Source organism: Helianthus annuus, chromosome 11 (assembly GCF_002127325.2).
Source record: "Helianthus annuus cultivar XRQ/B chromosome 11, HanXRQr2.0-SUNRISE, whole genome shotgun sequence".
Classification (NCBI taxonomy): Eukaryota; Viridiplantae; Streptophyta; class Magnoliopsida; order Asterales; family Asteraceae; genus Helianthus; species Helianthus annuus.
In genome coordinates this window covers 74,291,398-74,316,211 of record NC_035443.2, presented here as the reverse complement: position 1 = coordinate 74,316,211, position 24,814 = coordinate 74,291,398, and the positions used below count along the sequence as shown (strand labels likewise).

General features: G+C 37.9%; 1 protein-coding gene across 1 annotated transcript; it reads right to left on the bottom strand.

The window, feature by feature from the left end:
* Positions 1-3,780: 3,780 nt before the first annotated feature.
* LOC110888333 (glutamic acid-rich protein-like) lies at positions 3,781-6,827 on the bottom strand. Its single transcript, XM_022135864.1, has 2 exons — positions 6,329-6,827; positions 3,781-6,200 (listed from the first exon to the last, which is right to left on the bottom strand). The coding sequence occupies exons 1-2, from the start codon at positions 6,825-6,827 to the stop codon at positions 3,781-3,783; spliced, it is 2,919 nt and encodes a 972-aa protein (XP_021991556.1).
* Positions 6,828-24,814: the final 17,987 nt, after the last annotated feature.

Sequence of the window (24,814 nt, the reverse complement as noted above, 5' to 3'; positions counted from 1 at the left end):
ATGTGTTATTGCTTATTTATCATACTTGCACTGTTCTGGTTATCATCCTCACGGCATACCAATATCCATCACACTTTATCCATAAATAATTAGCTTATCTCGAAGCTTATACTAAGGCATTTTTCTTAGGTTCAAGTCTAAATACTATTCTGGGTGTTATTAGCAAATATCAATATCCTAACTCTTTTGTTTAAGCATAGGTATTAATATGGTTGTGGCTTTCTTTTGTTTAGAAAATTGAGTTTTGACAAAATATCATTGTCTCCATTGACACTTATGGCTGTGTTCAATGTGATGAATATGCTCACAGCTAACTCTATTCATGTTTATTAAATTATGTTGCAAGGAATGTTTTAGTGGGACAGATGGTATTTTCACAACATAATACGTTTCATGATTTATATATATCCGATGGTACCAATTATCAAGCTTATTCCCGTAGCTTTATTTACCCTTTTATAAAAGTAATATATTGAAATAAACTTCTGTTAAATTTATTGAATAGAATATTTTGGAATTAAAGGGTGGATAAATAAAAATTTAAAGAAATTAATCAAAATATAAACTTTTTGGATTTATGGGAACAATTTCATTTTTTTACTAGTCGGTTGAACCATATTGGTTTAAAATATTAAAACTTAACTCTAAATTTATTGTATATTATATTATTCATTCAAAGAAGTAGCAGGTAATACAAAGTTTGACGTTTCTAAAATTGATTCTAAATATATTAGATAAATAATATACATGTATTATATATATATATATATATATATATCTCAAATAATAACAATAATTTATTTGGAGATATTGTAATATTAACACTATAATTTGATCTTTAAATAAACTGTATAAAGGATAGGTGTATTAATTACACATTTGAGTCAATTATTTTTATGTGGGGTATTCATCTTAATTCTAGCTTGAAAATGAAATAATAACTAAAACGTTTAGGAAAATTTTACGGACCAGGTAAAATAAATAAATAAATAAATATAGTATTAAATTTTTAATTTTAAGTCGGGTAAGAAAATTGGTTTTCATTTTGCAATATCTTTTACTTCTAAAAATAAATTTTCTAATCTCTTTTATATGTACCGATTGTACAAACCATCAGGCCCCTCTTTTCTCTTATTTTTTATATAAACTTAAAAATTATTACTTTTATTAAGTATAATATCCTAAATGATGGAGAATAAAAATATGATTATTTATATATATAATAATCTTTTGAACGTATATTTTCTTTAAATTCGGTTATAGTTTTAAATGTATAAAATTTTCCATGTATTCTTCGTAAAATAAATTTTTAGTTTACATTATACACACGTGTATATATATATATATATATATATATATATATATATATATATATATATATATAGGGGATGGTTCAAATGAAAACCACTTTTATTGTAAAAACTCGGAAACTAATTAAAAAAGCCTAAAAAAACACAAAAAAAAATTTTTTCAATTTTTTTTATAAAAATCGTTGGTTTTTATATATATAAAAAAACTTTTTTTAAAAAAAAAAATTTGTGTAGTGCACATGTGTAATAATACACATGTGTAGTACACATACACATGTGTAGTATTACACATGTGCACTACACAAATTTTTTTTTGAAATTTTTTTTATATAAAAAAACCTGCGAAATTTGGTTTGCAAAAAAAAAAATTGTATGTTTTTTTGGCTTTTTTAATTAGTTTTCGAGTTTTCACAATAAAAAGTGGTTTTCATTTGAATCTTCCCCTATATATATATATATATATAATGCTTTTAGAATATTTATATACTATTATCCTATATTAAAAATGAAAGCCTATGAATAACAGTTATAATAGTATATATATAGTTTTCTTTAACACTTTTATGGTTTTAATATGATGACTATGATTATTATAACTATGTTTTCTTTTTCAATTTATTTATATTGGTTCTTATGGAGCAAATTGGTTATAAATTATAAGATGTTTTATTTCTATAGGGAAAGTTTAGTCAGTTTCGGTTATAACAAAATATAAATAGGTTAGATATATAACTTAAACTAGGATATATGTTTAAAACTTATATAAATTTTAATATTTACACCATATATTTGTGTATACCTATATATATGTTTACATGAAATTCAGATAGTTTTATGTGTATTATTATACTAATATATTAGTATTATATCAATTCAATTCAAAATATATATATATATTTTATTTTATTTTCTTATATTTTTTCATAAAACATAAAACATATTATTTGTACCAAATAATATCTTATATTATGATGTCTAAAGGTATCATTTCTGAATTGTGTAATCTTATATTTACATTAATATATGTTGGTCCCTCGGATGGGATCTTCTTGTTCGTAAACGTAGTTGAATCGTAAGTGATTAATGCGCGGAATTCATGTAATCACATAGCAGATATACAAAGACAACATTCTACTCTGAATCCCCGTCTGATATTCTATTGAATGATGTGAAAGTGTACAGGAACCAGAAAGAACTCAGACATACAAAAGGTAGCTAGCAAGTGAAAGTGTCAAAAAGGTCCTAAATAAACTGACTGACCAGCTATTTATAGGCAAGGACAGAATAAGAGAGTGCTGGCCGATCGGCTGGGCTAGCCGATCGGCTGACAATGCTAACCGATCGAATAGCCTGCTCGATCGGCCGGGCTGTCCGATCGGCTGGGCGAGCCGATCGGCTGGCAGCATAAGCACTTAACAAAAACTTCACCGTATTCTGTCCTGCTTTACATACAAACATACAAAACACATACACAACTATACAAAATATGACTACATGTTGACGGAAGCTACAGACGTTGTTGCACTAACAGACTCCCCCTCAGATGTAGCTGTAGTTCCTTCCAACATAGTCTTTATTTCTTCCTGTTGCGTCTCCTTTCTTTAGCCTTTTGTCTTCTCTGTTCAGCTCGTTCTTCTAACATTCTTCTTCTTTTATGCCTGCCTCATTTATCCACCATTTTCGGTATTCTGGGTCTCCATCACGCTTTCGATCCCACTTTGGAATTTTGTTCTCTTCAGATTCGATAGGCGTTTGATCAGTAGGCGGCACATAACCAAGATTTCTCCTTCCCCTTTCTGCAGCTTTTCTAGCTATCTCCTTCGATCTTTGACTTCGCTTGTACACCTTTAGGAACTCATCAGTTTCAAGATCTCTCCATTTCGTCTTCCAATTTCTTCCTGAATTGATTTCTTTTGCGAAGCAAACATCTACCACTCCTTGGTACTGCATAGCTATCTCTTTGTCTTTCTTATCATAGATTATCTTGTTGACAAATAGACAATCTATATCTTTCTTCGAACAGTTGACCAGCCACATAGGATCCAAAATACTTATTCTTCGACCTTCTCCAGTGGTCTTGTCATACAGAGAAATAACTGCTTCAGCTGTAGAAGGATTGTATAGCCAAGCTTGAATAGATCGTAGAAGTCTTGTTCAATGGCTCTGAGTGGCATATTTTTCAAACACCTTGGAGGCTTTACATCCAACGTAATGTCTTTCTCTCCGCTCTCCAAGTAATTAACGATCTGCTTCGGATATTGTGGTTTCCAATCTGGATAGTTGTTCTTTGCTTGCCATTTGATATAATTCCACAAATCCTGATCACGTTCTCGAACTTCTGGACCGTAGTAGTATTGTTTAATATTCTTTGTAACCACCAACTCATCTACGTCCCACCAGGGTAAAGTAGCTATATCAGCTAAGAATTCAAAATACTGTACACCCTGCTCTCTTCTGATTGCATAAACTTTCAAATCTTCCAAATATCCCCAAGATAGAATATCTCCCAAGAAAGATCTTTGTTATGAGTGAAGTATTGAAGAGCCCTGAGAGTCTTTGTTTCTTTTGGTATATTCTTGAACCATCTTTTTCTTTCTTCTGCTGTAATCTCTCTAGGAACCGATTCAGGAATATCTGCTGTAGAAATTCTTTCTTCAATCTTTCTTCTTAGCACATCTTCATTCTTATCTTGAAACATTTCAGTAAAAGTAGGGAATGCAACATCTTCCCCTTCATAATGAAAATCTACCCTATCTTCTTCTGAATCAGACGCGCTTTCAACAATCATTTCATCATAATGATCAGCTTCATGAGGGTATCTAGGCTCAAAATCTTTTGCAGGTGAATGAGGAATTTCATCTTCAATGTCGAATTTAAATTTTCCATCTTCCAACCCCAATTCCTCTAGCATTTCAGCCCATGTTCTTCTAACCTCTACCTCTCCTTGTTGTTTACTAGATAAGTAAATGACAGTAGGGTTAGAAAGAAGTACCTGATCAACAGGTTGCTTTCCAGATGATGATGCTTCATATTCATCTTCATCCTCTTGCTCATTTATTTCATTATTCATCAACTCATCCACTCTTTCTTGAACATTTTGATCTCTGATTAATAAACCCGAAGCACCTTGATCATTGTCGTCATCGTCTTTGTCATCTTTATCAGATTTGTCATTATCTTTGTCATCAGATTTATCTTCATCTTCCTTTTCCTCTTCTTCATCCTCCTCTTCATCATCTCCGAACAACTCTTTATCAGAATCTTCATCCACAATCTCACCACGAGCTATTCTTCCCTTTCTTTTTCGATCAAGAAACTTTAACAACTTTGCCACTTCTTTTGAATTGTATGGAACAGGGTAAGCCTTGCCAACTAACACAAATTTGTCAGTTGTATACTCCAGCAATAGTACTTCCCTTGTTGTTCTTCTTCTTTGAATAATTTCAACTCTTCGAAGAATATTTTCAACAATTACTGGCTCAGAAGACTCACCGACAATTACGAATTCAGGTTTATGAGGCTCTTCAGCATCAACCATCACTTGTTCATCTTCAACTGGTTCTATAACTTCAATCATTTCAACATCAGGCTGTGAAGAAGAACCACCAGCATCTGGTTGACTTGAAGATGCATCAACTATCTCAACCTCTTCAACTATTCCTTTGTTCTTTAGGTTTGCTTCTTCAGCCATTTGACGTTCACGTTCCAATCTCCTTTCATTTGCTCTTATCACATCAATTTCGTCAAAAGCAGCATGAATGTTCATCTTTAGATGGCTTTCAACTACAGCAACTAGCATCTGAAGTTGTTGATCTTTCATCACTTTTTCAGCTTTCATAGCTTCCATCTCTAACTTCATTGCCTTCATTTCATTAGAAGAAGCTTCACTCATCTCATTGAGAAGCTGATTTAATGTTTGGTTCACATTCTCCAGATCTTTTATCCTGGCATTCAAAGAAGATATCTCATGTGTTAATGAATCAAACACTTTAGAATTACCCTCGGCCTCATCCTTCATTTGATTCATTCTTTTCTCCTTTTCAACCAATGCTGCAACTATTTTATTGTGAGCTTCCATCAAATCATCAATTTGACTTCTCAACATATTACGTTCTTCCTCAGCTTTTGCTTTCTCTTTCTCCAGTTCTTTAACTTTCTTAATCAGTTCTTTAACCGCCTGATCATTGAACATATCACTTTCTCCTGGAAGATCTTCTGAGAAAATAACAGTAACCGGACCAATATTATCAAAATCAAAGTTAAAATCTTCTACTTTCTGATGTGATGATTGAGGAATATCTTGTTGAGCAGGTTTTGGACTAGCAGCTCTGAATCCAGTGATCTCTACATATTCATCATCACCTGTCTTCTCTTCTGTTCCTGCAACTGGAACTTCTTTTGCTTTCGCCTCCGGTTCTTTTGGAACATCAACACTTGGTGATTTTTCTTTCTGAACATGTTGAGCTGCCTTTCCTTCTTTATCTTTTTCTGACTCAGCTCCTGATTTCTTTGATCTGACATTTCTGGGAATTATACCAACTGGAGCTGCCTTTCGTTTCTTTCTTTGTTTCTTTGACTTTTCAGGATCATAAGGAGAATCTTCTTCATCTGATCCCTTTTGTTTCTTTGAAGGTCTTTTCTTCAACTGAGCTTTTCCTCTACCAAGAGTTTCAGAAATCAATTCAGATTCAGATTGAGTAGCTTCAGAATCTCCATCACTTGAACTCCTTAGATCTTCTGTTTCTGGTTCAACCCTTGTAGCCTTTTCAGCATGAGTACTTGTTCCTTGAGCTTGTTGTGCTGCAATTTCTTCATTCTTTTTCAAATAGCTTTCCAAAGATTGCTTTAATAAATCAGCACCTTGTTCAATCAGCACAGATGGCTCTACAACTGTCTCATCAACTAGTTTATACTATGGCTCTCCAGAAGACCCTACAAGACAAACATAGACAACAAGATTAGTACATATTTAAACTATATGTGATCTAATTGTCTTAATGCTCCCCCTATCACTATACCCTTTTCTCCTTCTTTAGGAATAACAACTGCAGGGGATGACTTAGGTGTTCTTTTCCTTTTTCCATCTCTAATATGCCACCACCTAGTCTTTTTCTCTACCATCTCATTCATCTTTGAATCTTCATTGTCTGAGTTACTGTCGTCATGCCTCCATTTATCGTTTTCAGGAGCAACATATGCTTTATCTTTTATTCTGCAAATCATCTGCTTGGTTTTCTCATCCTTATCTTTTGTAATTCTTCCAATTGTGACTTTATTTACAACACTCATCTCCATTACATCCTCACAATCCTTCGGAAGATCTTTGATTTTGTCATTTAGCATCATCATGATGAATCTAGGATACATGATGTACTTATCTGCTCCAGCTTCGCAATTCTCCTTCATGTACTCAAAAATCACTTGTGAAATATTGTACCTTCTGTTTAACACCAAGCTTGTTATCATATTCATGATGTAATCAGCAACCTCATCATATGCTCCCTTTCTATGACCCATTGAGTGTATCATACAATGCATTAAGTATCGATATGCTTTGGAGAAACTTCTTTTGTACATCTTTCCATTTATGTACCCAGTAAAACCCATTCTACACCACAAACCTTTTACAAGACGTTCAGACATGATTGTTGGATCATTGTCAGAATCTTGTAAGTCTAGAACTCTCCTCACATCTCCTACATCAAACTTAAATTCCACATCTAATCCTTTCCAGCTTGATCTTTCTTTCTCAATACTGCATGTATCATTTTGTCTGAATCTTCATATCTAGCAGTGTTCCAGAATGTTCTAACATGTGATTCATAAATCATAGTTTTATCAGACATAGCTTTAGCTATTCTGCTCTCTCTCAAAAACGTTGCCATTTTTTCTACCACAGTACCAGTAGTTGATTCAGCATCAATTTCACATGGTATGTTATGACTCTTGTCTTTCTCTTTTCCTCGTCCCTATAAAAATATTCAGTATAAATCATTCAAACAAGGATAGAGACATAAGAATGAAAATTTTTCTAACTCTTGAAATTCCTATGTGATAACTGTAACACCTCGAAAAATTTCGTCCAATAATGTCTTGACACGTGTCATAAGGTTCCGGTATGTGAAAACAAACTTTTAGAGGGACTAAAAGTGACAAACGGTGAAAACTATGGAACGTAAGGGTCCAAAGTGTCAACAATGGATAAATAGACTCTATGATAACCCTACATAATGTTCATAACCTTAAACGGGTGGTTCATGGATCATACGACGCGGAAATTGCACAAAAGTGAGGAATTGCAAACTATAGGGGCCAAAAGTGTCAACATGTTTAATTTATACCTCTGAGTGGACTTCTGGCAGACCCGAAGCTTTGAGAAGCTAAAATATACTCACTAGAATATGTGGTTAAAATTTCGTGAAGTTTCGTTAACGTATGAGAAAGTTATGGCCAAAACCGTACTTGAAGGACTAAAAGCGTCAACGTCGAATTTCATGGCTTTTCGGTTGAGCGCAAAATTATCCGAGGACATCACCATGTAGGTAAATGTCCCAAGGTCTTTAAAAACCAGATTCGAGGGTTTACGAGTCAAGATTCATGGCCAAATCATCGCAACCAAAGTACAGGGACCAAAAATGCAACAAATGGGCAAACTTTGGAACTGCTGACCCCAGGCGCCCGCCTGAGGTCCTACGCGGGCCGCGACCCAGCGCCCAGCTCCGGATTTCGCGAACAGCAGCGATTTGGGTCCGATTTTGAATGGTAACCAGCTGTTTTTCACCTCCTTAAGCTCCAATAAGATGCCATGCATGCCTAGTGCCACAGTAACCTCCTTACAAACATCAGAATTCAGCTTTAAATCAGATTGTTCATCCATTTCTTGGACATTTTCATAGTAACCAAGAAGCTCTCAACTTGCAAGAACTTCACAAGCATCTCTGGAGCATTTCTGGACATCAAGGCCGATTCCTAGTGTTAGCTAAACATCAATAGGACCTTGGTAAGCTTCTAATTCAGTCCTTAATCCGTTCTTGCTTTGATTATTGCTAAAAGTCAAACTGATTGTTCATACACTTTGACTTTCTGATTAAACGAGTTTCAATCAGTCATTTCTCAAATTGAAACCAGATATATGTTGGTATTTACGTGGGAAACAAACCCTCAAAAGGGTATTATCTGAATCCCACTATATGCATGCTAATTGTCGAGTCAAACGTGTTTCTAAAAAGTCAACAGAAGTGATTTTTGAGAAAAATAGCTTGAATGGTAATATAAATGACATGCAATCTGTTTGATCATCATAGATAGCTTTATAATGAATATAAGAATGTGTTTTACTATGATCAACTCGACAATCTTTAGTATAAATACGAATCGGAACCGAAAGTCTTGTAAAACGACTATTTCGTAGACTATCGATTCGGATTCGTACATGCATGTTTGAGATCTGTATTGGAGAGTATTTTTGACCATTTTTATTTTGGTAAAACTTTCTGGAAATTTTGTTGATTAAGTCTATGCTTAGCCGATTCATTTGCATGTTTCCGATTATGCTTAAAAGTTGACTATTTTGCCCTTTTTGATATAAAACGTGATTTTTGGAAAAGTGAAAGGATAGAAATCTTTATTTCTAATATATAAACTTGCACCGAAAATTTCGGATCAGTTGGCGGTCCAGATTGTGAGTTATGGCCATTAGCGTAAAACTATATTATAAAGTTACATAAACGGTCCTTTTCGCGTATAACCTATTTCTGGCCACGTTTTGATACAAAGCTTTTTACCAACTGATGATATATAATATTTTGGGATTTTAGATGATTTTTATTTAATTTTTGGCTGATCGTATCTTAGATCGCTTAGTTATTTCGGCTTATGTCGGTTTTGACCGTTTTAGCCATAAAATGAGTTTTATACATCCTTTTGACCCGAAACCTTTTTCTACTGATTTTATATGTTAAATAAATTATTTTGAGCCTTCTGGAAATATAAAAATCTCAGCTTTCATATATAAACCCGGAAACGGCTCTAAATCGCATTTTTAAGCGTTTTTAGCGCATAGTAAGCGTATTACTCATTTTTAACATATAAGACTTATACCTACTGATGTAATTAGTATATTTTCATATAATAACAGTAAGTATAAGTGTATGAACTCAGATTTCCAGTTTTGGCAGTTTTAGCCCTTGTGAAATTACTAAAATACCCCTACGGTGCATAGTTTGATTTTTAAATGTTAAGTTTGGTATATGGGTCATACCCTACTGATATAATATGTTAAATAGAGTATATTTACTGTATAAACCAGACCAGAAACTCAGATTTCTAATTTAACTCTTTTACAATCTTTTAAATGACCAAAATGCCCTTCTAAGGCATAAATTGAGTTTAAAATTATTCCGGGCAATATAGAACATAACTTACTGATGTTATATCATATTTAAAGCATATTACCTCAGGAAACTTGCATTTGACGCTTTTGACTACCCGTAACGCCCTTTTTGCGTTCGGTTCGGTTTACGTAACTAGTTTGCGTAAATTGACCGAAACGGGTCAAACGTTATCATTTTTACCTTAAAATCCAGAATGTATTTAGTATACCCACATTATACAAGTGTTCAAACTTGTCGGGTCTAAATCACATTCTATCCGGTCTTTCGCTTAATCGTGCGTAAACCGTATCATCCTTAAAACTAACCGGTCAAAGCTTAGGCTTAAATAAAAGACCCGTTAGGTATCTAATAGGTTAATTATAAACCTTTGTTCCAGACTAGGAGGCCCAGTAAAAGCTACCACACTTACCGTTTGTGTTACATACTTGCTCAGGTAAATACATTTTGACTTATTTTCCCTATACGGGCTTGGGGTACGGTATTTAAAATACCGCTTGATCGGGCGCACAAGTCCTGCGCCTTATGGGTGTACAGTCTTGAATAGCTTGTGCGACTCGTTTAAACAGTCTTGTCTTACTTTAGGCTTTGGGGGGTTATTGACCGTGTCCCGAATATCCTTGGCATTATCTTACGAGATGGCCACGACCAGAGCACGGGGTGTAGGCGTACACTCGGCGTGTATAACTCTTTAATGTGGTGTGTCATTTAATCTTTAGCCCGGACAGCAGATCCCGGGCCACCAAAGATACGAGTGCATGTAAATTGTTCACAAGTTTATATTGCATAATTATCCCAAGTTAATAAAAATATTTATGCCTTGTGCATTTAAATCAATTTTCAATCATTTTCAAAATGAGTCAGTCGATTTGTATTTACCAGTGTAAACTGACGTATTTTTCCCAAAAGGTTAAGTGCAGGTACTATACGAAATAGGCTGGCTGTTTCCTAAGAGCGTCCACTATAGTCTCGCAAGCTCGGATGACAAAATATCTGTTGAACAATTTTTATCTTATTTTATTGATCCGCCTGTGGATCCGTTTCAACTACTGTGATATTATTATTGCACTTTATTTAAAAGTTGAAATGTATCTATTCCGCTTCCGCTGTGCATTATTATATTGTGTTGATTGTCTATGACGATGCCAATTACGTCACTGTACCCCACACCGGGCCCACCGGTGACACGTGGAATTCGGGGTGTGACAGGTTGGTATCAGAGCCAACGCTGAGTGAATTAAACACTAGTCCTTTGTGTTTAATCTCAGTTACACAATTGCACATTCCTCTATTTTCGAGTCTAGACAAAGAACTTAGGAAATGTTCAACATTTCGTTTATTTTATCTTTATTTTTATTATTAGCTTTGTCTTATATATTTGTTGTGCAACTTGTCTAATTTTTGACAGGTTCATCATGCCGCCACGTATGCGAGGACGAGGAGGATTCGGTCGAGGAGGATTCGCTACATCTCACGACCATGAGGCAGGACCCTCACACAGGCGAGCCCCGTCAGCTACGCACAACACTGCAGCCAATGATCTTTGGGGATCATTCGCCGAGCCGGCTAGACACTCGGTGTCTATGAGCACTTCGCCATCACTACCCCAATCATTTGGGCCCCACTCGGAGAATGGGCCCCATGGTTCTCATGGATCTTATATACCTCTTCATCAGTCGCCCCACCAATACCCAGCACCAGTTTACCAGGGTCTGTATAACCCTGATGCTTTAGTGGATGAGCCAGTGGGTCATAACCCACTAGGACCGGAGGACCACTTTACTGGTGATCACGAGATGGAAGTTGATGAAGACACGGACCCTTCACTGCCACCGTCAGGTACGCCCAACCATCCCATCGAGATATCGGATGGGTCACCATTTAGGGGATCACCCTACAATGGTGTTGATAGCTTTCAGGAGAGGTTTCGGCAGCACGATTGGTATTACACCCCCAGCCGCCACAACTCTCCGATGCTCCAGTCTCACCATGGATCGCCGGTGCACTCGCAGCACCACTCTCAGCAGCAGCCGCCTCTACAGCAGGACCTATCTGAGGCCCTCTGGCGCGATGTGATCACTCCGTCACCACCGCCGCCACCAGTTTTACCTCCTCCGCCTCAGAGGCCAAGGAGGAACGCGCGTATGTCTACGCGCGGAGGGATTCGCATAGGCACCCCTCCACATGTTGGTAGCAGCCGCTACACGCCTCTTCACGAGGAGTCCGAGACGGGGGAGTCTCAGCATCCCGTATCGGAGGTCACTTCAGTACCAATCCCGCCTCTGCCGCCGCAGAACTATGGAGAGCCGATTCCGGCTTATGCCAGCGCAGCTCAGTTTAACCCATTCGAGCAGATTTTCCCCCAGGGTTACGACTACACAGGAGACCCTTATTGGCAGGCTGCAAACTACAGCTCGCTTCCACCTAGTGGTCCATTTGGAGACACTTGGGCTGCTGGGCAGTCTACTTTTGGTTATCCTCCGGGTTACCAGCAGCCACAGCCACCGCAGCCGCAGCAGTACCAGCCACCGCCACCGGCGCCTATGATGTCGCCGCCGCAGGTTCAAGAAATCCTGCATGGGATTAACAGCATGCGACGTGAGTTGCAACACGAGATGCGAGCTGATCGCCGACGCAACAGTGGCATGTTCAAGAAGGTGTTTGACTTACTCAAGGGTAAGAGTAAGAAGGATCATTGAATCCTTTGATTGTTATCTCATTACTCATGTCCCTGCGTGGACATCTTTTCCCTTATTCTACCCCTGCGTGGGTATGTTGTTCTGTTAACCCCTGCGTGGGTTTATTTTATTTTATTTGTTGTTGTTGTTAGTTGTTTAGCCCCTGCGCGGGCATGTTATTCATGTTATTTGAATTAAAGTCCCGTTTAGGGCAAAGATGTACTAGTACTTTATTTGAAATGGTTAAATTGAATTTCTCATTTTATGTATATGCATGAATATAATATTAAAATAATGGAAAAATATCAATTTTATTTGATTTGCCATCTTATAAGAATCTTAGTAAGGTATAACCTAGCTTGAATGCCTTATTAACAGGCCTGGCCATGATGGTAAAACCTGGTTGAAAAGATTCAACTCCCTGTTAACATCTGAAAACATGTTAACATTCCTGGCTAAGCGCGATCTATAGAATCACACAAGCCACCCTTTTTAATAAATTATCTACAGATTATATCTGTACATAAGTCTATTAATGACTTGATACCTACGGGTTATGACTATGTCATATAGTGACAGTTGTGGTTTATGACTCTCTGTCTAGTAAAGGATTATTTGTTTAATTATACAATTTATAATCCTATAAAAATCTAAATTTATAATTTAGTAATTGTCCGTAGCGACTAGGCCTATGGTGCCAATATATGTATTTTCATTCCTTGATTGCTAATAAGAGCCTGAATGAAATTTATCAAATTAACTGCTAAGGTTCTTGATACCATGGTTAATAAATCGTCTAGAACGATGATACTGTTAGGTTTCTAAATAGACCTTGTCCTTTATTGTAGCTTAAAGCTACAATGGCCAAATCGGAGGAGACCAACAGTCATTCTGGGGAACACTCAGATAATGCAAAGATTCACGTCACCGGTGCAGAGTTGCAAGCACTGATAGATAACGCTGTTGCCAAAGATATGGATAGGTAATTCAGGGAATCTAGCGGTACTCGGAGCAGGACCCGAACAGTAACGCACGTAAAGGCCAAGACTCATTCTGAGGCTCATAGTAAGCCACCTTCTAAAAAGAGTGAGCCGAAGAAGGATGAGGATGATAATCACTCCTCCAACCACAGCAGCATCCCAAAGCAAGAAGTTAAGATGAAGCATGATACGCACAGCAGGTCCTGTACGTACAAGTATTTCGTATCTTGCAAGCCCAGAGATTTCACTGGGGAAAAGGGAGCCGTCGATTGTATGACGTGGATTGATGAGATGGATACTGTGGTTGATATCAGCGGGTGTGCTGATAGGGATGTTGTGAAGTACGCGTCCCAGTCATTCAAGGGTGACGCGTTAGCATGGTGGAAGTCGCTTCTACAAGCTACTGGAAAGACCGCTTTGTATAGCATGACATGGGATCAGTTTGTAGCACTGATCAAGGAGAATTTCTGTCCGCAGCACGAGGTCGAAAGAATTGAATCGGATTTTGTGTCTCTAGTTATGAAGAATCTCGATTGTCAAGCGTATCTTACGACGTTCAACACCTTATCCCGGTTAGTGCCTTATCTGGTGACCCCGGAGCCGCGTAGGATCGCTCGATTTATTGGGGGTCTGGCACCGGAGATAAAGGCAAGCGTCAAGGCTTCAAGGCCTACTACATTTAGATCAGTAGCTGATCTATCCCTCTCCCTCACTCAAGATGTCGTCAGACTTAGAGCTATGAAGAGCTCGGAGGAAAACAAAAGGAAACGTGAGGATGACACCTCACGAAGATCTGAGAAACGACACAAGGGAAACAACGACCATAGGAAAGGGTCGGGGTTCAAGAAAGGAGATCAGTCGGGTGAAAAACCCAAATGCAAGGTTTATAGGAGGCATCACTTTGGGAGATGCAGGCAGGAGTCTAAGTCCCAGTCTTTCGAGAAACGTTGTGGGATCTGCAAGTCCACAGATCATAAAGCTGTGGATTGCAAGAAAATGAAGGATGCAACTTGTTTCGGTTGCAACGAGAAAGGGCATATCCGGCCAAACTGCCCAAAGAATGCGAAGAAAGCTGATGATGGGAAGAAGACTAATGCGAGAGTCTTCAGAATGGACGCCAAGGAGGCAGTTCTTGACGACAACGTCATTATAGGTATGTTTCTTGTAAATGATGTTTTTGCTAGAGTCTTGTTTTATTCAGGAGCCGATAAGTCGTTTGTAGATGATAAGTTTTGTAAACTGTTGAACCTTCCTGTTAAAACCTTAAGTGTGAAATATGAGGTGGAATTAGCCGATGGAACCATAGAAACCTCCTCGATTGTTCTAGATGGATGTGTTATATCCATTAGGAATCATTCTTTCCCGCTATCCTTGCTTCCCTTTAAGCTAGCTGGATTCGACATAGTGATAGGCATGGATTGGTTGTCGAGTAACCAAGCCCAGATTCTGTGCAATAGAAAGCAGGTAGTAGTGAAGACCCCGTCTGGTGAGTCACTTACTATTCAAGGAGATACCCAGCATGGATTGCCTGAGCAAGTGTCCATGCTCAAGGCATCCAGGTGCATGCAGAAGGGATGTGTCATTTACATGGCACAAGTTACCATTGATGAGCCGAAGCCGAAGATTGAGGATATCCCTGTTATCTCGGAATATCCTGAAGTATTCCCTGAAGAACTACCCGGGTTGCCACCGGATAGGCAAGTGGAGTTTCGGATAGACATCATTCCAGGCGCTGCGCCTGTAGCAAGAGCACCATACAGATTGGCACCAACGGAAATGAAGGAGTTGAGGACGCAGTTGGATGATTTGTTAGCTAAAGGTTTTATTAGACCTAGCTCGTCTCCTTGGGGAGCGCCAATCTTGTTCGTTAAAAAGAAGGATGGATCGATGCGTCTGTGCATCGATTACCGTGAGCTTAATAAGGTCACTATCAAGAATCGGTATCCGCTACCCAGGATCGATGATCTGTTCGATCAGTTGCAAGGATCAAGTTACTTCTCCAAGATTGACCTGAGGTCAGGTTATCATCAGTTGAAGGTCAAGGATGAAGACGTACACAAGACCGCGTTTAGGACTCGTTATGGACATTACGAGTTCCTAGTGATGCCGTTTGGGCTCACCAACGCACCAGCAGCATTCATGGATCTCATGAATCGTGTCTGCAAACCCTATTTAGATAAGTTCGTTATCGTCTTTATTGACGACATCCTTATCTACTCGAAGAGCCAAGCTGACCCTGAGAAACACCTTCGTTGTATTCTCAAACTTCTGCATCAAGAGAAGCTTTATGCCAAATTTTCAAAGTGTGAATTTTAGCTTCGAGAAGTCCAATTCCTTAGACATGTAGTAAGCGAGCGTGGTATCCAAGTAGATCCCGCTAAAGTAGAAGCAGTCATGAACTGGCAGGAGCCGAAGACTCCCACCGAGATTCGCAGTTTCCTAGGATTCGCAGGATACTATAGGCGATTCATTGAAAACTTTTCTAGGATTGCTGCGCCCCTAACTTCGTTGACTCGTAAGAAGATTAAGTTTGTTTGGGGCCCTAAGCAGCAGGAATCCTTCGACATTTTGAAGAAAAAGTTGAGCAATGCTCCAGTGTTGACATTGCCCGATGGTATTGAAGAATTTGTGGTGTATTGTGATGCATCACATACTGGCATGGGCTGTGTACTCATGCAGAAAGGCAAAGTCATTGCCTACGCTTCTCGCCAGCTCAAGGTGCATGAGAAGAACTACACCACCCACGATTTGGAATTGGGTGCAGTTGTGTTTGCTTTGAAGTTATGGAGACATTACTTGTATGGAACCAAGTGCATAATATATTCGGATCACAAGAGTCTTCAACACTTGTTCAATCAGAAGGAATTGAACATGCGTCAAAGGCGATGGATGGAAACTCTCAATGATTTTGACTGCGAGATAAGATACCATCCAGGTAAGGCAAATGTAGTTGCCGACGCCTTAAGCAGAAAGGAAAGGGTGAAACCAATCAGAATCAATGCCAAGCGCATTGAAATAAGAAATAATTTGAATGAAAGGGTGTTAGCTGCACAGAAGGAAGTTGTGCAGGAAGCTAACTATCCTGCGGAAAAGTTAGGAGTAACTGAGGAGCAGTTATCCTACGACAAAGATGGAATGCTACAACTAAACGGACGAATATGGGTTCCATTTTATGGAGGACTTCGGGATGTTATCCTCCAGGAAGCCCACAGCTCTAAATATTCCGTTCATCCTGGAGCTGATAAGATGTACCAGGATTTGAAAGCAAACTACTGGTGGATTGGTTTGAAAAAGTCAGTAGCTGAGCATGTAGCTAAATGTTTGACTTGTGCGCAAGTCAAGGCTGAGCATCAAAAGCCGTTAGGTTTGCTTCAACAACCTGAAATTCCCAAGTGGAAATGGGAAATGGTGACAATGGATTTCATCACCAAGTTGCCGAAGACGAAAAAGGGAAATGATACCATATGGGTCATAGTAGACAGACTGACTAAGTCAGCCCATTTTCTACCCATCAAGGAGACGTATAGCTCAGATATGTTAGCACAATTATACGTCGATAAGATAGTAGCGCTACATGGTATACCTATATCTATTATCTCTGATAGAGATACTAGATATACGTCACATTTTTGGAAGAGTTTCCAACAGTCGTTGGGCACTCGTTTGAATTTTAGTACGACTTATCATCCACAGACCGATGGTCAGAGTGAGCGTACTATTCAGACTTTGGAAGACATGCTTCGTGCATGTGCGATCGACTTGGGTGGTGGTTGGGATAAGAACCTACCACTGATAGAATTCTCCTACAACAATAGCTACCATTCTAGCATAAAGGCTGCGCCTTTTGAGGCCCTATACGGTAGAAAGTGTAGATCGCCCATTTGTTGGGCAGAAGTTGGAGATGTCCAGCTGTCAGGACCAGATATCGTCTTTGAGACGACAGACAAGATCGTTCAGATTCGCGACCGTTTGAAGGCTGCCAGGGATAGGCAGAAAAGTTATGCGGACCCTAAGCGCAAAGATTTTCACTTCGAGGTAGGTGAAAAAGTATTGCTTAAAGTATCGCCCTGGAAGGGTGTGATGCGATTTGGAAAGAAAGGCAAGCTGAGCCCGAGATATATAGGACCTTTCGAGATTATCGAACGTGTCGGGTCAGTCGCTTACAAGTTAAACTTGCCTGAAGAGCTTAGCGCTATTCATAATGTGTTCCACATCTGTAATTTGAAGAAGTGTTTCGCTGACGATTCACTGGTTATACCGCATACAGATATACACATAGACGAGAGTCTGAAATTTGTGGAAAAACCTTTGTCGATTGAGGATCGACAGGTGAAAAAGCTTCGAAGGAAGCACGTGCCTATTGTTAAGGTCAGATGGGATGCCCGTAGAGGTCCCGAATATACGTGGGAAGTGGAATCCACGATGCAAGAAAAATAACCCCATTTGTTTCAGTAAATCTCGAGGTCGAGATTTCTTTTAAGGGGGTGAGGATGTAACACCTCGAAAAATTTCGTCCAATAATGTCTTGACACGTGTCATAAGGTTCCGGTATGTGAAAACAAACTTTTAGAGGGACTAAAAGTGACAAACGGTGAAAACTATGGAACGTAAGGGTCCAAAGTGTCAACAATGGATAAATAGACTCTATGATAACCCTACATAATGTTCATAACCTTAAACGGGTGGTTCATGGATCATACGACGCGGAAATTGCACAAAAGTGAGGAATTGCAAACTATAGGGGCCAAAAGTGTCAACATGTTTAATTTATACCTCTGAGTGAACTTCTGGCAGACCCGAAGCTTTGAGAAGCTAAAATATACTCACTAGAATATGTGGTTAAAATTTCGTGAAGTTTCGTTAACGTATGAGAAAGTTATGGCCAAAACCGTACTTGAAGGACTAAAAGCGTCAACGTCGAATTTCATGGCTTTTCGGTTGAGCGCAAAATTATCCGAGGACATCACCATGTAGGTAAATGTCCCAAGGTCTTTAAAAACCAGATTCGAGGGTTTACGAGTCAAGATTCATGGCCAAATCATCGCAACCAAAGTACAGGGACCAAAAATGCAACAAATGGGCAAACTTTGGAACTGCTGACCCCAGGCGCCCGCCTGAGGTCCTACGCGGGCCGCGACCCAGCGCCCAGCTCCGGATTTCGCGAACAGCAGCGATTTGGGTCCGATTTTGAATGGTAACCAGCTGTTTTTCACCTCCTTAAGCTCCAATAAGATGCCATGCATGCCTAGTGCCACAGTAACCTCCTTACAAACATCAGAATTCAGCTTTAAATCAGATCATCCATTTCTTGGACATTTTCATAGTAACCAAGAAGCTCTCAACTTGCAAGAACTTCACAAGCATCTCTGGAGCATTTCTGGACATCAAGGCCGATTCCTAGTGTTAGCTAAACATCAATAGGACCTTGGTAAGCTTCTAATTCAGTCCTTAATCCGTTCTTGCTTTGATTATTGCTAAAAGTCAAACTGATTGTTCATACACTTTGACTTTCTGATTAAACGAGTTTCAATCAGTCATTTCTCAAATTGAAACCAGATATATGTTGGTATTTACGTGGGAAACAAACCCTCAAAAGGGTATTATCTGAATCCCACTATATGCATGCTAATTGTCGAGTCAAACGTGTTTCTAAAAAGTCAACAGAAGTGATTTTTGAGAAAAATAGCTTGAATGGTAATATAAATGACATGCAATCTGTTTGATCATCATAGATAGCTTTATAATGAATATAAGAATGTGTTTTACTATGATCAACTCGACAATCTTTAGTATAAATACGAATCGGAACCGAAAGTCTTGTAAAACGACTATTTCGTAGACTATCGATTCGGATTCGTACATGCATGTTTGAGATCTGTATTGGAGAGTATTTTTGACCATTTTTATTTTGGTAAAACTTTCTGGAAATTTTGTTGATTAAGTCTATGCTTAGCCGATTCATTTGCATGTTTCCGATTATGCTTAAAAGTTGACTATTTTGCCCTTTTTGATATAAAACGTGATTTTTGGAAAAGTGAAAGGATAGAAATCTTTATTTCTAATATATAAACTTGCACCGAAAATTTCGGATCAGTTGGCGGTCCAGATTGTGAGTTATGGCCATTAGCGTAAAACTATATTATAAAGTTACATAAACGGTCCTTTTCGCGTATAACCTATTTCTGGCCACGTTTTGATACAAAGCTTTTTACCAACTGATGATATATAATATTTTGGGATTTTAGATGATTTTTATTTAATTTTTGGCTGATCGTATCTTAGATCGCTTAGTTATTTCGGCTTATGTCGGTTTTGACCGTTTTAGCCATAAAATGAGTTTTATACATCCTTTTGACCCGAAACCTTTTTCTACTGATTTTATATGTTAAATAAATTATTTTGAGCCTTCTGGAAATATAAAAATCTCAGCTTTCATATATAAACCCGGAAACGGCTCTAAATCGCATTTTTAAGCGTTTTTAGCGCATAGTAAGCGTATTACTCATTTTTAACATATAAGACTTATACCTACTGATGTAATTAGTATATTTTCATATAATAACAGTAAGTATAAGTGTATGAACTCAGATTTCCAGTTTTGGCAGTTTTAGCCCTTGTGAAATTACTAAAATACCCCTACGGTGCATAGTTTGATTTTTAAATGTTAAGTTTGGTATATGGGTCATACCCTACTGATATAATATGTTAAATGGAGTATATTTACTGTATAAACCAGACCAGAAACTCAGATTTCTAATTTAACTCTTTTACAATCTTTTAAATGACCAAAATGCCCTTCTAAGGCATAAATTGAGTTTAAAATTATTCCGGGCAATATAGAACATAACTTACTGATGTTATATCATATTTAAAGCATATTACCTCAGGAAACTTGCATTTGACTCTTTTGACTACCCGTAACGCCCTTTTTGCGTTCGGTTCGGTTTACGTAACTAGTTTGCGTAAATTGACCGAAACGGGTCAAACGTTATCATTTTTACCTTAAAATCCAGAATGTATTTAGTATACCCACATTATACAAGTGTTCAAACTTGTCGGGTCTAAATCACATTCTATCCGGTCTTTCGCCTAATCGTGCGTAAACCGTATCATCCTTAAAACTAACCGGTCAAAGCTTAGGCTTAAATAAAAGACCCGTTAGGTATCTAATAGGTTAATTATAAACCTTTGTTCCAGATTAGGAGGCCCAGTAAAAGCTACCACACTTACCGTTTGTGTTACATACTTGCTCAGGTAAATACATTTTGACTTATTTTCCCTATACGGGCTTGGGGTACGGTATTTAAAATACCGCTTGATCGGGCGCACAAGTCCTGCGCCTTATGGGTGTACAGTCTTGAATAGCTTGTGCGACTCGTTTAAACAGTCTTGTCTTACTTTAGGCTTTGGGGGGTTATTGACCGTGTCCCGGATATCCTTGGCATTATCTTACGAGATGGCCACGACCAGAGCACGGGGTGTAGGCGTACACTCGGCGTGTATAACTCTTTAATGTGGTGTGTCATTTAATCTTTAGCCCGGACAGCAGATCCCGGGCCACCAAAGATACGAGTGCATGTAAATCGTTCACAAGTTTATATTGCATAATTATCCCAAGTTAATAAAAATATTTATGCCTTGTGCATTTAAATCAATTTTCAATCATTTTCAAAATGAGTCAGTCGATTTGTATTTACCAGTGTAAACTGACGTATTTTTCCCAAAAGGTTAAGTGCAGGTACTATACGAAATAGGCTGGCTGTTTCCTAAGAGCGTCCACTATAGTCTCGCAAGCTCGGACGACAAAATATCTGTTGAACAATTTTTATCTTATTTTACTGATCCGCCTGTGGATCCGTTTCAACTACTGTGATATTATTATTGCACTTTATTTAAAAGTTGAAATGTATCTATTCTGCTTCCGCTGTGCATTATTATATTGTGTTGATTGTCTATGACGATGCCAATTACGTCACTGTACCCCACACCGGGCCCACCGGTGACACGTGGAATTCGGGGTGTGACAATAACACTACAGAATCAACTGGTCTGGTCGATAGAAGATCATTGCTGTTCGATCGGCTGGAAATGAATAGAAAGATAGTGCCTGATCGATCGGCTGGTCCAGCCGATCGGCTGACAAAATGTGACAAAGAAGTTCTTACATATGGTGTCCGATCGGCTAGCAAATGCTCTTCGATCGGCTGGCAAACTTATGCACAGAAATCTAAGTGTGTAAAGAATACTATCCTTTCAACAAGTAATGTTACCCTATTGACTAACATATGCTTTTCAATAGGTTAGAAATACCTGTTCGATCGGCTGGTCCAGCCGATCGGCTGGCACATTGCTGTTCGATCGGTTGGTCTAGTCGATCGGCTGACAATGCTGTCATGCTGTTCGATCGGCTAGCAATTGCTGTTCGATCGGCTGGTCTAGCCGATCGGCTGACAATGCTTTGATCAAACAGTATTCAACAAAGGATTCTAACACACAGATTTCATAGCAAACATTTGGCACAAATTTCAAGGCATCAACATTGAACTACCAAATATCTCAACACAAACACATGATCTTCAATGCTACTCGATCGGCTAGAGCCGATCGGCTAGCACATTGCTATTCGATCGGCTGGTCTAGCCGATCGGCTAGCACATTAAAAAAAATCCAAGCACTTAGCACAATCAAGGCACATTTTTCAAGACATGAACTACCTTATGCAACAACAACTAAAGCACAGTATGATTGCTGTCCGATCGGCTGGGCTAGCCGATCGGCTGGCATATTCAATGAAGAACAGTTTGAAGAACATAAACTGATGATTCAAAAATTTTATGCTAATTATTACAAATTTAGCACAGATCCATGTTCCTGATGTTGTCGCGATCAAAACTCTATGTTCATTCTTGTCTAATTCGTCCTAAACAGAGTCTAATTTCTCAAAGAACATGCCGACTGCCGTAACCATGTAATCCTAGATCTATCACATTTAAACAAGATTTTTCAAAAATTGAACCGGTAAACATGTAGATCTTTGCATTGCGAACAAAACCCTATAACCAGATTTCATCAAAAAATTCTAAATCTTCCTGAATCTAAGTTCAAAGAACCGACTGATATGAACATGAAGAACAAGAAGGATTTGAGATGATGAGTAAGCCAACAAATCAAAGATATTGACGCAAAGAGAGATCAATGAGAACAGTGTAAACAGTGAGTCGGCTAAGAGAGTTTTTAGTTCGATCGAAGTGCGAAAAGGTACAAATGAAGCATGAACTCCTATTTATAGGGTGTCAATGAATCGGCTAGGCAGTTCGATCGGCTGGTCTAGCCGATCGGCTGACCTGTTCGATCCAAGACACTTTAACTTTCATACCGATTTGACTTTTTGACCTTTTTCACATTATCAGTGTTCGAGAAATCCACTTAAGTATCTAGGTCCAAGTTAATGACCCTAGGTACTTAATTTGTCGACCAAGTTCAACTTAATGACCTTGGCTGGCCCGAAGCAAAAACACAACTGATATTTTAAACATTTTTCTGAAAATATTACAAGTTTCAACTTAATGAACTTGCATTTTGACTTTTTATTTTCTTTGTTTGTATCAAGATTAGCTCCCAACTTATTTTTCAGCTCAGAACAACTTCCTGCAACTTGCCTCAGACTGTGAATCTGAAGATCAACCCTCCGCTTTGGTTTGTCAAAAATAAAGCAGAAGTGCAAAATCTTTTTGAGTTTTTAACGCAAAATCTAGTATAACTGAAACTGTAAAGCAAAAGATCTATATACAAACATATTTTTGATGAGCGTGTTAGGGAATCATATCAGCTTTTTAGACAAGTTACAAGTACCGTTAAGCTTTATTTCATATTCAGGATTAAACAATTCACCTCGATTGTCGATATACTGATCCATTTTAAGTTTTCTCACAGATTTCAATTTATTCAGGATACGATTTAAATGTCTTATAAACTTAACTCATTCATGTGTCCCACCTTTTGAATATACTCCCGTATCAAGGTCCCAGTATTCAGTCTTACAGGTGAGTATACCACAGATGATATCTGTAAGGGGTTAAATGCGAGGGCCGTGAGAGCTCAGGTCGATACTTCCGTATACGCAGAGAGATGACGGCTTCGACTTTTCGGTGTGTCCCCTTTAGAGGATCTTTTGATTTCAACAGCAGCGACTATCAATTTTATTGTTTCATCAGCTTGCTGAGGGTGATGCTATGTTTCAAGCATTTTGTAGAAAGTATTATTCGGGGACTAGGTCAGAACTTCCATTCAGCAGAAGTCCCGGAATAATACCCCAGATATCACTGAGTATAAAGACCTAGTATCTCAGAATAAGGGACCTATCAAATGAGATTTCAGGGGTTACCTATATATCCAAATAGTGTTCCCCACAAAATAAGTCTCGTTATGATTTTTTAAGTTTATATCCCGAACAAATCTATTGACTGTGTAAAAACCTATCGACACATCATTAGTGAGACTGTTTAAACCTTTTAAACTTTACAAATCTTTAGCATACCGTAACAGTCTAGCTGATGTACTATCATTTTCCCTTTTTACATAAGCTCTTTTCCATTTTTTATTGTTTTTGGATTTTGAAATTTTATCATGTTTTTTGACTTTTTGATTTTTTAATGTTTTTGGATTTTCTAAAAGTATATACAAATATACCAATTCTTCCATTGTTAAGTATCTGAGATGTTTATTAAACACTTAGTAAAATTTTGAATTTTAAAGATGTAAACACAAGAACACTTGGATCGAATGGCTCGTTCGATCGATCAGCACACACACAATCGGCTGGCTCGTCCGATCGACTGGCTAGCCGATCGGCTGGCAGCATAAGCACTTAACAAAAACTTCACCGTATTCTGTCCTGCTTTACATCAAACATACAAAACACATACACAACTATACAAAATATGACTACATGTTGACGGAAGCTACAGACGTTATTGCACTAACAATATATCTTAACATTAATATATTAATATTAATATCATAACATTAGTATAAAGTTATGAAATTGATATATATCTAATAATTCATCACATCTTGATGAATTTTTTTATACAAAATGTTATAATATTAACTATAATCGTTTATAAAAACCCCTATCCAACTCTTCTTTAAAGGTAAGTTACCTAAATATGTGCTACTGGCAGTATTAGGAGTTTAGATATACGTGGCTAATTACTTCACACTTCTCCTTTGATTACTGATATTAGAGGTCATAAATAAATATTAATTTTAATATACTTATAATATCAAAATGTGCTATATCAATGTAGATACTTTAATTGATATCTTTGAATTTGGGACCTGTATAAATTTCTAAACCCCTGTATGTAAAAGTATTATATAATTGATATATTAAATATATATATATATCAATTCCATCATGATGTATTGATAGGGCATATTTTTATTGTAAGTAA